This window comes from Carettochelys insculpta, chromosome 1 (genome assembly GCF_033958435.1).
Source record: "Carettochelys insculpta isolate YL-2023 chromosome 1, ASM3395843v1, whole genome shotgun sequence".
Lineage (NCBI taxonomy): Eukaryota > Metazoa > Chordata > Testudines > Carettochelyidae > Carettochelys > Carettochelys insculpta.
Window position 1 is genome coordinate 261,953,087 of NC_134137.1, and position 13,248 is coordinate 261,966,334.

The window sequence follows — 13,248 nt, forward strand, 5'->3', positions numbered from 1 at the left end:
CTGCAGCTGTTGGCTGGGAGGCTGTACAGTCCCCCTGGAGCTTTTCCCCCTTTGGGCGGGACAGTGCACAGTGAGGGCACAGGGTGGCAGCAGCATGCAGGCTTAAGTGTCCCCACAACTCTGCAGCTTTCACCCACTCCCCAGCAGGACATCATGCTGCGGCCTGCCTGGACAGTGCTGAGATCGCTATAGAGTGGCAAGTGTGGCTGGGAGTCTCTATGTCTCTACAAGTAATCCTGCTGCTGATGGATTTTGCCTGGAGGATGATGCCAGGAGCTATCCTGTGGCTTTTCCTCTCACTCAGCTGCCTCCTGCCCTTCACGAAGTCCCAGACAAAGATACCACTGGAAACGTAAGTGTTTCCCCCAGGTCTCAGACTCCTTTCCCATAGACTCCTCCACTCCCTAAGACCCTCTGTCCTTTACTACTTTACTCTTCTGCTAGTAGTACCACTGTGTCCCCTGCCCCCATTCATCATTCCTTTTCTCTTACCATTCCTTTGTCACATCCTGTGACCAGCATCAGTTCTTTCCCTCAAAGAGGCACCCACCTCCCCACCATTCTGAAATGGTATTTGTCTGGGGGACAACAGAGCTTGATTTGCACTGGGTTTCTTTTTCTTTTTTTGCATGGAATATTTCTTTGACCTGATTTTTGCCTGGATGCACAATCTCATTTCACTGCCAAGTCTGAGGCACCATGGGTATCATTCCCATGGACTTGTGCTTGCAGGCAGGAAAAAGTATTATTCTTAAAGTATACAGAATAGCCTAGTGGATTGGGACTCAGAATACCTTGTTAAATTCTCAGCTCTGCCACAAGCCTTCTCAGTGGCCATGAGTGAGACCTAGCCCACCCCATGCCTCAGTTTCCTCATCAGTAAACTGAGGTTCAAGCTACTGACCCTGTTGGTATAGTGCTTTGATATCTGAAAATAAAAAAGTACTCTGTAAGGGCTAGCTTTTGTTATCTATTATAGTCTCTAGAGTAGGTCCTCAGCTCTGCTTGGTGCACCAGGAGGAGCAGGCAAACATTAGTATACGGGTAGTATACATCACCCAATCACTGGAACAGCTATGGGCCCATTTGATTGCTGGGAAAAAACTGACCAGTCTCAGATGTGTACTTACTTTGTGTTGGTTTGTAACATTCCCCTAAGGAGAGGGCTGGAGCACTGGTGCTCTGTGATATGTCTTGAGTGCTTGTGTGAAGGTGTGTCATTCTGATCCATTTTTATATATAAGATCCAAGCTGTCCAGTGCAAGACTTTAGTGTTTGTAGTGTTTCTCCTCATTACCGGTACTGTCACCTTACACTGGATCTTTACAATATTATTACACAGGCTTACACAGCAATGACTATGATGCATACACATGCACTGTATGTAGGCACTATGCCTGCACGTATATATATTCTAGTGTATAGAGGTCAAATCACCTCTGTCGTCTTTCTTTCCCTATTTGTAAAATGGGAATTATGACATTACCCCTGTGAAATCTGCAGATGAAAAGCATGTTGGAAATGCAAAGTCTTCATGCCATTATTGTATTGTGTGTGCACTCCGGTTGTACACAGGCTAGCATGGATGGAGCTGTGCACCGACCATTTGCACATAGATTTTCAGATGTGAACGTTCTGTAGTTGTGTGTGTGTGTGCATTTGTGCACGTGCTCTGAGGGGAAGGAGAGTGTGCGTGTGTCTCAGAGTCGTGGACAGCTAGCAAGGAGCTGAAGGACACTATGGTACAAAGTGAGTCCAGCATTGCTGACAAATTTTTCTTTGGCAGGTTGCCATGATTCTAACATCTCAATATATAGATTTAAAAGTGTTGGATCTTGCTAAGCTGATTTAAGCAACTTAACTACTTTAAGGTTAAAAATATATTGGTGACATTGTGTATCAAACTTTTTATGCTGCAATTTGTTTGAAAGGTGAGAGATTTGGATATTTCTGCATTCTTACCTAGGCCTTGGCTTAGAAAGGAGAGAACACGCCTGACGGGCAATTGTTTCTGAGGTTGCTGTTCTGAGGGCAGGAAAACCTGTTTCTTATTCGATGCCTGAAACAAATGACAATGTGCTAGAGAAATGGCTACAGCAACTAAGCTATTCAAGAAAGCGTACAGCTCTTCCTAAGAGCAAGAGGGAAGTTTTGAATTCAAACAGCTCAAGGCCTCTTTCAAATAGCCACACACAGATTCTATCTGTGGACTCTTTTATGTATTTATCAAGAAAACCACACATTCATAGCAGCTCTTGGGGGTCCAACCCTGGGCACCTTGTGAAACTTTTTGCCATGGACTTTATCCTGGCTGCACTATTAAATCTCCTTTCAGTTTGATGTTGGTCATTGGGATTTGGAGATGTATGCAGAGGTCATAGAGCAGCAATCTCCCTCCCCCACCCCCACACTGCTCTCTGCCTCCTCCTAAAGCTCTACATGTGAAACCATTTTTGCTTCAATGGGGAACTGCCTTTGATTTGTACCAACCTGTGCATCTCATTGTGTGATTGCACTGATGAGGTAAGCAAAGGCCAGCTCTAAAAATTCAGCCCAAAAGAGCCTGGCAAAGAAATAAGCTGGGCATTCAGCTGCGTGTGTGACGAACAAATCAGCATGTAATAGTTTGAGACTGATTAGTGTAAAAACAGCTTTATGCCTCTGGCCGTAAATATTGCACAGAAATACCTTTCTTTAGCCTTGAAATCTGTCATCCTAAGAAGACTTTGAAAGAGAAGATAGTTGAAACTTGTAGATTTCTATGTCACCTAAGCTATTCATGATGAGCGGGGCAAGCCCTTCCTCCCTGATGTTTTCTACTGCTGAATACATTTGAGAGGATTACAGGCAGACAGTCTGCAGCCCCAACCTTTTCTGAGCTAGGGCAGTTGCTTATTACCCTCAGTGCCTCTGTACCAAGCAAACACCTGCACCAGTTTTGCACAACTTGTAACAAATTCCTATAAAAGAAATCAACTCAGGACTAAAAGGAAATTCTCCTTGCAGCCAAACTAGACTGAAGCCAAATTCATCTCCAGTGCTTTGGCTGCACTGATGAATTTGCCATATTGACTAAAATACAAAGGAATTGCTCTGAAGGTAGTACTCAATAAAAGTATCAATTGGCCAGTGGCACCAAATAAGGAGAAGTCAGTTGAAATGTACCTGATAGACAAATAGATCAGATACATTAAGACATTCTGTGTGCACAGAACCAACATATTTTAAGTGCCTGTCAGGTTCAATCACAATTAGCTAAAACAATTCTGAGCAAATTTATACTGATTGCTATGTGATAACCAGCACTGCATCAGTTAACTCAGCTCTTTATCATCTTATTCAAAAAATAAGTGATGTACACAAGCCCTAACTCCAGACTTGCAAAATTCTATTTGTCCAAATTCAGTATTACAAAAACTAGGTAGCTACTGACATGTCAAGGCTTTCCCTCCAAAGCAACAATTCTTCATACAGACTCAGGTTGTGAGAACTGCCTGTCGCAGAAGAAGTTTTGGTGCAATCTGGTGAATATGAGTTGGGATCATCATTACATGGCCTTGACATGAGAACAAAGATAACTTCCTTAGATTCACCAAAATGAATTTAGCCCTCAAGCAGCACCCATATCCTTGGCTTGCATGAAAAATAATCGTCCGTTGGCTTCATCATTGCCCTTCTTAGATCCCTATTTATTTCTGGTCCCCCTTTGCCTCCAGCAGCCTCTTTTATACTGGTATGATATTTCCCTGTATGCTGCCAGTTGTCTGACCCTTTGCTTCCTTTTAATTGTTCCCTAATATGTTTTCTCATGACTTCCCCCCATGACTCGTCCCTTCTTTCTGGCCTCCTGTTTGTCACCCTGTCATTCTCCATTTCTGACCCTATGATTCCCCCTTTCTGTTCCCAGGTTTCCCTCTAATTCCCTGGCCAGCACTGCAAGATGTGTAACCCAAGGTATATCCTCTCTAGTATCTAAAGTGCCCCCCATAGCTTCCAGAAAGCCAGGAAAGAGGCAGCCAGCCAGATTAGAGAGGCAGCTGTAGAGCTGTCCATAGAGATGCTGCTGTGCTTTGAACACAGCTGTGTCACAGCTGCCAGTCCCAGAGTATTGGCTGGGAGTCAGCAGCAGTATTTCCAACCTCAAGCCTTCAGAAATCATGGGACTGGCTTAAAAATCATGTACTATTTTTCAAATAATAATTTTGACTTTATTTTTTTCCCAGTGACAGAGCTTTTAGGATTCACATTTTCAAGATTTTGTCTCGCAACCATAAGGCCTAGAAACTTTCATTTATTCTCTTTTCTATGAAAGCTTTGAGATTCTCATGCAAGCACTTGATTCCAGAGCCATGTTTTTCAGGAAAAAAAAAGCTTCCAAATATCACAACTTGATAAAATCATGAGTTGGCATCACAACTTACTTGGGATGGCTAGGCAATTTCTTGTCCTCATCTCGTGGGTGGGTAAGCAGCTTTTGTGACCATTGGTAAATTTTTGTGCCAATGTTAAACAGCTTGTAGAGACAAGTTGTTAAGTGAGCTGCTTCAAGGGGCTATTGAGTTAAATATTGAGATAAGGGTAATCAGATCGGCTGCTTTCAGGCATAAGCCGATCACAACAACAAGGGTCTGGTAGGAATTCCTTCCCCTCCCCAGGCACTGCACAAAGGCCAAATGCTTTTTGGTTTGTTTTTTTGTTTTTCCCTGCCCAGAACGAGCCTACCGGGGTTGTCAGAACCAGGACGTGAGCTGGGAAAGGAGTTCTATCTTCTTAGCAAATTCACATATTCTCTATTGTTTTTAGTGCATGGGAAAAAAGAAGCAGAAGCCAGTAAACTGACCCTAAAAGCCAGAAATACTGAGCTGCTCTTACTGACTCAGTGGAAGCAGGATTGCACCAAGAGATTAAAAAAATTACTGTCTCGGTGCCTGATTTAGCATGCCATTGCACAAGGGTTTTATTTTATGCTGGCATAGTGCCATTGATTTTGATTGCATTATACTCAGATCGTAAAGATTAAAATCAGGCACTCTGGGTTTAAAGTTTTCTTGGGACTGAACAGAATCCCACTGAAAATTACAGGTATGAATCTGTACTGCAGAAGTAACCGCTGTGTTCTGATAAGTGGAGGCAGCCATGTGTTCTATAAAGGAGAAGATACCTCCTAATGAGGCCCTGTAAAAGAAACTGAGTGTAGGTGGAACATCCTAGCATGATTTGCCTTACAGATTCCTGATTAAGTATGCTGACAATTACACCAGCCGTATATGCTAATCTGGGGAGGACGTGATATCTTTATGCTCAGCCTGAATGTCAGCAGCCTTATGAGCTCGGCACGTATTGCTTTTGTCTGTTATTTATAGGAGGTCATACATGTGCTTGGGGCTTGACAGAGAGATAAGATGTAACCCAGAATCTGCTCCCAGTTTATATCCATGTCTGCCCAGCATACGTTCACTGAAAGCAATTGTAGGCCTCTGGATTCACACTGCATTAACTGAGATCACAGTCAGGTTCATTTTCCCTGCATGGTCTCTGGGCCAAATCCTGAGATCCCCTTACCCGGTTATAACTCAGATTTCACTAAGATTTTGCTCAGCCAAGCTCCTGTGAGAGTCAATAGTGACTGGATAGAACTCCCAAAACTTGGCATCGTAGTCAAACAGTGTGATGGCAATGAGAGACCAGAGTGCAGAATGGGCCATGGAGAGGATGCTTTCCTGCTACTGTTGTGTGTCTCATCAGCAATTGAAAAAGAAAACATTATCACTGTGTCTACAGTGTCACAGGTGTGCTTGCTGATTTGCACGTGCATGTAAGCCAGGAAACGGTCCCGCTATTGAGGGGAACTTTCCTGGCTTCTACACCGCCTGGGTGAAATGGGCTAACAAAAGGTTGAGAGTCCCCACTCCCGCTTGCTTTACCCAGGGGTTTCCCTGACCCCAACGGCTCCTCTTCTACCCTCCTGTGTGGCATATAACATGTAACCCCAACAAGACTGTGCCCAGGATTCCTGGTGGCTCAGCACCTACCTTGCTGTGGTCACCCAGGGCAGGGCCTAGGGCCTCCCCACTCTGAGGTCTTCTCCTCACATTGAACACTTCCCTGACCCATTGATGATTAAATGCAGTTCAAGCAAATGCAATTTATTAAACAACAATCACTTAAAAAAAAAGAATAAGGAAAAATGGGAAAAGTTAATGGGAAAATATATTACTCTGGCCTATGGCATGGAGACCTCAACAACAGTATCTCTAGGGATCAGAGCAGGTCAGTCTGTTCCTTGTAGGTTCCAGGCCTCCTTTTTGAGGCTTGGCTCTGCTGCAGGGATGCTGCAGGTCAGACCCTCACTCTGGGTGGCAGGATCCTTCTCCCCAATGTCACCCCCTCCCTTGTCTGGACTGGAAGATTCTTGGCTGGTTGAGGTGCTCTGAGCTAGGCCTCTACTCAGGCCCTCCTTCTCCTCCCTGTTGCTCACCGCACTCAGTGACAGCATGTTCCAGCTCCATTCTCTGCTGTGCTTCCTCCAGCTCCTGGGTTGTTTCTCTGACTCCGTGGACATAGCCCTGGTCCCATAGATATGCACTCTGTGCCATGGCTCAGGATCTCTGGCTGCAGCTCTCCCCTCAGCATGGCTCTGCTCTTTGCACTGTGTAGTAGCCAGTACCTCATACTAGGGCAAGTGAAGTCTCTGCTCTATGGCCTTAGCTGAGAGCCAGCTGACCTTCAGCTTGTGTAATAGAGCATGGGGCTTTAGTCCCTCTGATTACAGGTTCAATCCCTAGTGCCAGCAACCTGGGTTTGTTCATGTTACAACTGTGTCTCTGGAACTCAGGCTTCAGTTTTCCTTCCATATGAATCTGCTGCTGGGCCGTGGCTCATAATCTCTAGCTGACACTATCCCACCATCCTGGCTCTGCTGCTGGGTTGTGTGTCTGTCTCTCTCTGTCTGGCATGGCTGTGCTCCCAGCTCAGCTCATGCTCATGTTGTCTCCTTAGTTCAGCCCCACTCAGTCTGACCCAGGAAATTTAGCTAACCTGGAGGAGGATGGAACTCTACCCAGATTTCTCACTCCTGCCTGCCTGGGCAATCAGGCTGACCTGGAAGGCTGGCCTCTTCCCATAGTCCCTGGGGGCTGTTAGTCTCAGGATTCTGATTTCTCAAAGAGCTTTACCTTTCCTTTTCATACTGGGATCTAACCAACCAAAAACCCGCACTGAGTTTTAGTGAGCAGCCAACAGTCCACTTACATATAGAGAGACAGAACAAGTGATATGTGCTTGCACAACTGTTGTCTTTTGATGCAACTAATCTACATGAAGTGCTAACACTGCTGGTTTTCCTCTTTTTCCACTTTAGGGTGAAGTCCTGGGCAGATACCTTTGGTGGGGAGATATATTCCATTGTGACAAAGTATTCAGGCTCTCTTCTCTTACAGAAGGTAGGCCATACTTGAGATGTATGTATGGGAGCTTTGCTTGTTTCAGATTTCCCTCCTCTATATCTCCCCTTTCCCCTATGTCCTGGGGATCCATTGTAGAGGGGCAACACTGGGAAATCTTCACTAACTTTCCAGACCATGCAGAGTCATTTCCCAGTCCTTACCCTCAAATCTCCAGGTGGACTTTGCTCCTGTCTGAGTCATAAGCTCCATCTCAAAATTGCCCTCCTGGTTTTTTATACTGTCCATGGGCATTGTTCACCTTTTCCCTCTGACCTCACAGCCACCCACTTCCCTTAAAATCATAGAATCCTAAGGCTGGAAGAGACCTCAGTAGGTCATTGAGTCCAGCCCCCTGCCAAAGCTGATCAACTTTAACTAAATCATCCCAGCCAGGGCTTTATCAAGCTGGGACTTAAAACCTCTAGGGATAGAGATTCCACCACTAGGGATGGAGATTCCCTTCTTCTAAGGACCACATTCAGTCTTCTCTCCTCTCAACTGCATGTCTACCTATTCCTCCACCTGCTCACTCTACTCCAGTATTGCCTTTCTCTCTGTTTCCTGAGCTTTCCCAACTGTGGATGTCTTGTTTATTTGTACTTCCTCATCTGTCTTCTTCCTACTCCCCCACTGAGTCACTTTCCTCCCTTCAAATCTTGCTTTAAAATCTGTTTTTCCTCTTTGGTTTAGGACTGGTTGTTGTGATGCCAGTTCTGAAAGCAGCTGTATACAACTAGATTGCCTTGGAATAAAGAGTTGCTCACCCCTAGTCTGCCCATCTTCTTAACCTATGACCCTGAAACTTCAGCACAGTCCTAACAACCTCCATACCCTTCACTTCTTGCAATTCCAGACACTAGGAGCATCCTGATTGGCAGCCACTGGCAGCTGGCATAGACATCTCCAGTGACTTTAATGGTGTTTTGCCCATTTGCATCAACAGAGAATTTGTCCCATTATAGTTGATTTGCTTGGTTCATGAGCTTAGATAGGAAACACTGGAAGTGGACAAGCACAGAAAAAACCTGCCTCAAATTTTCATGTGAATAAATTGGTTATGATCCAGCTTGTAATTATCTGAACTAATGAGCATGCTTTGGTCTGGCCGGCTTCTCTTTTACTTTCCATTAACTTTGGAGGGATTGAGTTTTGATTGCAGAAGGTTGACTGAAGTGCACATGTGTGAGTCTGCATGGGAAGTGGTATATTTTATATGGAACAGGCCAATGCTTTGCTGGACGTGGAATTTTCTGGCTCAGTGGTATCTCAGGGGAAGAATGCCATTCACTGAGTCACCACCGTCACTTCCTGCTGGGTTTGGCTTCTGATCCAATACAGACCTGTGTACTCTCCCCATCTCTGAGTCATCTCCCCAGGTCCACTTCACACTCAGGTTAGACATATACATGCAGTTCAGAAAAGTTAGAATTCTCTCTTCTCCTTGCTTACCCTCAGATCCTGTTTATTTTCCCTCTTGTCTGAGAGTTTTCCCTTCTCTTCCTATTATGCCCATGTCTCCAGGTCTCTCCTCACCCTCTGCCCTGTCAGGAAACACTAGCTCAAACACCATCTTCATTAATAAGCTTCTTAAAGCAGATAAGCTTCATGGACTTCAACGTGCACACTTGACACATATAGCTGTGGAGAGAGAGGTTTTATGCGGCTACAGTCAAGTAGCCTCCTCATGCAGTAGTGCAAACAAAGTTCTTGAGGGAGGTGAAACTTGTTTTCAAAGAGGCTAGACCTACAAACAACATTGGTGTAATTCAGCACACACATGCATGCACCCAAGTCAGAACATTCAAGTGCAGGCATTTCCAAACCAAAATTCTCTTATCAGACCTATGTGGCACATTTCACACATGAAATATGTTGACTTGCTGCTGCATAATCAGCATTTTAAGTATGTGGGGCACTTTGCAGACAAATGCAAGGACAGGTCCCTTCCTCAATGGCTTTATCATGCAGAGGCCAAGTCCTGGAGTTTTTCTCAGTGTTTGCTCACTCCTTGCTCAGACAAACGTCTTACTGAAGTCAATGGGAGTGTTGCCTGTGTAAGAACATCATAAAACCTATGCAATAACAATAAGGGCATCAGAATTTGACCTTGCAATTAGGAGCTTGACATGCTTACAGTGTAACTAAATTCCTGTTCCTATTAGCACTATAATCTTTTAATTTCTTGTGTGTTCTAGATTTAAATCTCCTATTCCGTTAAATAACTTTTAACATGGCATTTCATTGGCAGTTTTTGCTTTCTTTTGTTGTTTTAAATTGGAGAACTAGCAGAGCGTTCCTTTTGCAACCCACAATCCCTGATACCTCCAAGCTGCACCCATCCTGAAAGGCCCAATAAATCTTTAGGCTGTATTAGAATTGTGATAATACCAGAAAGCAACACACAGCCCCATTCCTCAGCTGTCAGTTAGCCAGGAACCACCTGTGACATGGCCATGGCAAATTTTGCACAGTCACTAATGTAAGCTTAAAAATAGCTTTACTCTGGTGTGCTGAAATCTCTGTTGCAATGCATTGATTCTGCTGTGAGTAACATCACAAAGCATAGCTGTGCTTCAGCTTTAGCGATTCCTTTCCTGTAAGTTCTATTTTGAAATCTTAAATGGGACTTCAATGGGTCACAGGCATTTGTGTTCAGAGGTCAAATTTCATACAAATTCTTCTTTTTCTTCTTCTTAATCCTGTGGGCTCCTGGTGGAGCATAGGGCCTCCACAGTCATCCTCCATCTCTTGTGACCCTTGGCTATAGTCTTGATTTGATCCCACGTTATATGCTCATACAAATTGCTTTCACCCAAATAGAGAAATTATTTTAAATGAGTCATTTCTTTTCTTAAGTAAAAGTAAGTTTAAAAGTGTGCATTGTGCAATAATTAATTCTTACTAATTTCCTGATAACTTCTAGTAATTTGATAAAAATGGCTGTTTTTTCCTATCTGCTGAAAAATCCATGGGAAGAGAAAGCATAGCAGGAGGCCCCAAAAGGTCCATGAAACTTACCAAGCATATCTGAAGAGCAGAGAAAATCCAAGTTTTCTTTTACTATGGCTTGTTACATTTGCAGCTAAATTGTTAGGTTTGTCAACTTCTGACTAAACAAAACCAGCCCCAGCCCTTTTCCAAGGCTCTATCCTACTCAATCCATATCCCCACCCACCCCATCATTCTCTCCTTCCCCCTCATTCACTCATTCGTTTTCAGTGGCCTAGGAGAGTCCCTTTTCGATCCACTGTTTAGATGAAAAATGGACACCTACCCATCTTATGTGTAGTCTACCAGAGGCTCTCTGTTACACAACTGCCACCTGGTCACTGCTGAGAATTTCAGTGACCACCAAACCCAGCCATATTATGGTACACTTGATTGTCCATGCTCTGGAGAACATGTGGATCAGGATTTGACCCTAAGCAACTGAATTATATACTATTGTTTTTACTGATTAAAAAGAAATCACTGAGGGTGCAATCCTGGCCCAACTGAATTCAGTGGAAAAACTCCCATGAACTTCAATGGGCCCAGGATTTCATGCTTACTATATTTAATTAATTGGCAATTGCAAAAGGAATATGTTTCCCAGAACCAATTCCTGCTTTCCTTGGTGGCTAAGCCCCCTGTAGGCTTCATCTGGAGATAAGACTATGATTACTAAATAGTGCAGAATGGACAGAACAGACAAATTAAATAATCAATGTTAAGTGATTTTTGCTGGGTGTGGGTGGAATGTCTTTCTCTGACTTAAGTAGTAGCAGTGTCAGAGAGTTATGCAATGCTAAGTATATCAGTGGACTACATTTCAAGGAGGCTGAAACAGGAATACGTATTTGGCAAGGTAAGTGACTTCACAGACATAGCAAAGGGTTCATTACTCTGGGTCCTCAGCCTCCCGGGCTTGTGCTGAAGGAGAATCCCAATTAGTTGTCACTGCTGTTTTAAGGGAGTGATGCAATTCATGAGCATAGGCTCTTTTTCTGTTTGTGACTTGTACACAAGCAACTTATCAATTCTTCTTCTGGTACTGGTGGGCTTTTCGTTTGTTTTTTGACAAATACTTGCTATATTTTCAGCAAGCGAATCTGGTCTATCATTGATCAACAAGATTCTAAATGTAAGGTGTTGGTTAGTTTTGATTGGACACAGAAGTCTACCTAGACATTTATAGTGCGCTTATCACTATGGTAACTGATCATAATATCTGAGGTCACGTGGCATTAATTGTGTTCCTGAATCCCTGCTCTTAGAATGTGAATATTCTCTCAGCAAACGATCTCTTACAGTCTTGTTAAAATTCACGGTTATCAGCAGTCCAGCCAATAAAATTACTTTCTGGACTGTCGTGGAAAGTGAACACAGAGGTGTATGAACACAGTCTTGATGTATTCATTGACACAGCCAGCTGATAATGCTGTGCAATATTTTCGCCACGCTAGAGAACTGTATGGGTTGAGCTGTGCATGCTACGTGTGGCTGGGCTCTTAACATACACTGTGACTGGTAAACGCAAGTGCCTATGGTCATTGATATTCTTTTAACTTCCCACTACTAATGTGCCAGCAGCATGTACAAAATATTTGACAGGCATGCAAAGCGCAGTTACTGCTCTGCTAGCGTGAAAAGGCTGTAGGGAACAATCACTGCTCCGTGGTGTAAAATCCCCATTTGTCCGCTGACGATGGTGTTTTCTTTGCAGAGAGCTTGTAGTTTTCCCAGCTGGCTTGCACTCCAGAGAGATTACGTGGATCTCGCAGGGGAGGGGCCTGATTAAAGCCCCTAGAGTGGCAGAGATCAGCTTCTCTGCAGATGAAACTCTGGCACAGTTAAATGGGACAGGCTGGCAGCAACTGGAATGAGTCCTGTGGTCTCATCATCATCCAGGGCCATCCATCTGTGTGCTGTACATGTCCTGTTGGTAGTGTTGCTATGCTAACCTTTACGCTCATCCCCTCCTCCTCTTTCCCCTCCCCCAATCCAGTCTAGATACCCAGCAGCAGCATGTATGTAAGGGCTGGAGTGTTTAATCCAGGAAAGCCTTGCTGTGTTGATCATGCCAAACAGAACTAGCAGCTTCCACGCGTGCCTGTCACCAGCAGGGTCTGATTCTATTTCTGTCCAACCTCTTCAGCCCTGTCCCATCCTCAGGGCATGTCAGACTCCACATGGGCTCAGCAGCCTTCTGTAATGATGAGTGAGCTGTTCTAGCAATAGGAGCCCTGGTGGCTTATCCCAAAGAAATTCAAACTATCCTCTGCATCTTCTCTGCCCATCTGCCCTGAGCTCATTGTGTACTGTGCTGGGAGTGAACCTCAGGGGCAGAGCACTGGAGTGCTGCAATATTTGAAGAGGGGGTTCTGACAAAACTTTCTCCCTGTAACCTGCTTATAAATCTTATGCATAGGGGCAAGAGGGAGGTGTAGCCACAGCAAAGAGTAAAGCTAAGGGAATCTATTACTTTGTTTTCCTGCTTACCTCAAAAACACTCTCCTCACTGTCACCACTAGAGGGATAGGGGCTCTGTCCTTAACCGTATTGTCTCCTTTTCCAGCTGGGTCCCCTTCCTGCTCCCATCTGGTCTGTTCCTCTTTCTTCATTGCTTTTAAAGAGAGGAAGTAAGGACTACCACATCTAACATGGAAAGTGCAGGGCAATTTAGAGACACATGATATAATTGTGCAGTATGGAATTTGGACCCAATACTGGGGTTTGAATACTGTTTCATATCAAATATTGTCAGAAAACAATCATCTGTGAAAAAAGGTGTCTGTGATTATTCATACCTGCAACCTGTGAA

At 44.2% G+C, this 13,248-nt stretch overlaps 1 protein-coding gene across 1 annotated transcript in view; it reads left to right on the forward strand.

Moving 5' to 3' along the window:
* The first annotated feature begins 218 nt into the window (after positions 1-218).
* The window catches only part of CACNA2D4 (calcium voltage-gated channel auxiliary subunit alpha2delta 4), a 191,074-nt gene continuing 178,044 nt past the window's right edge, over positions 219-13,248 (forward strand). Inside the window, exons 1-2 of the mRNA XM_075000558.1 lie at positions 219-352; positions 7,361-7,442. Of these exons, the coding sequence (XP_074856659.1) occupies positions 219-352; positions 7,361-7,442 (216 nt within the window). The remainder of the gene's footprint in view (positions 353-7,360; positions 7,443-13,248) is intronic.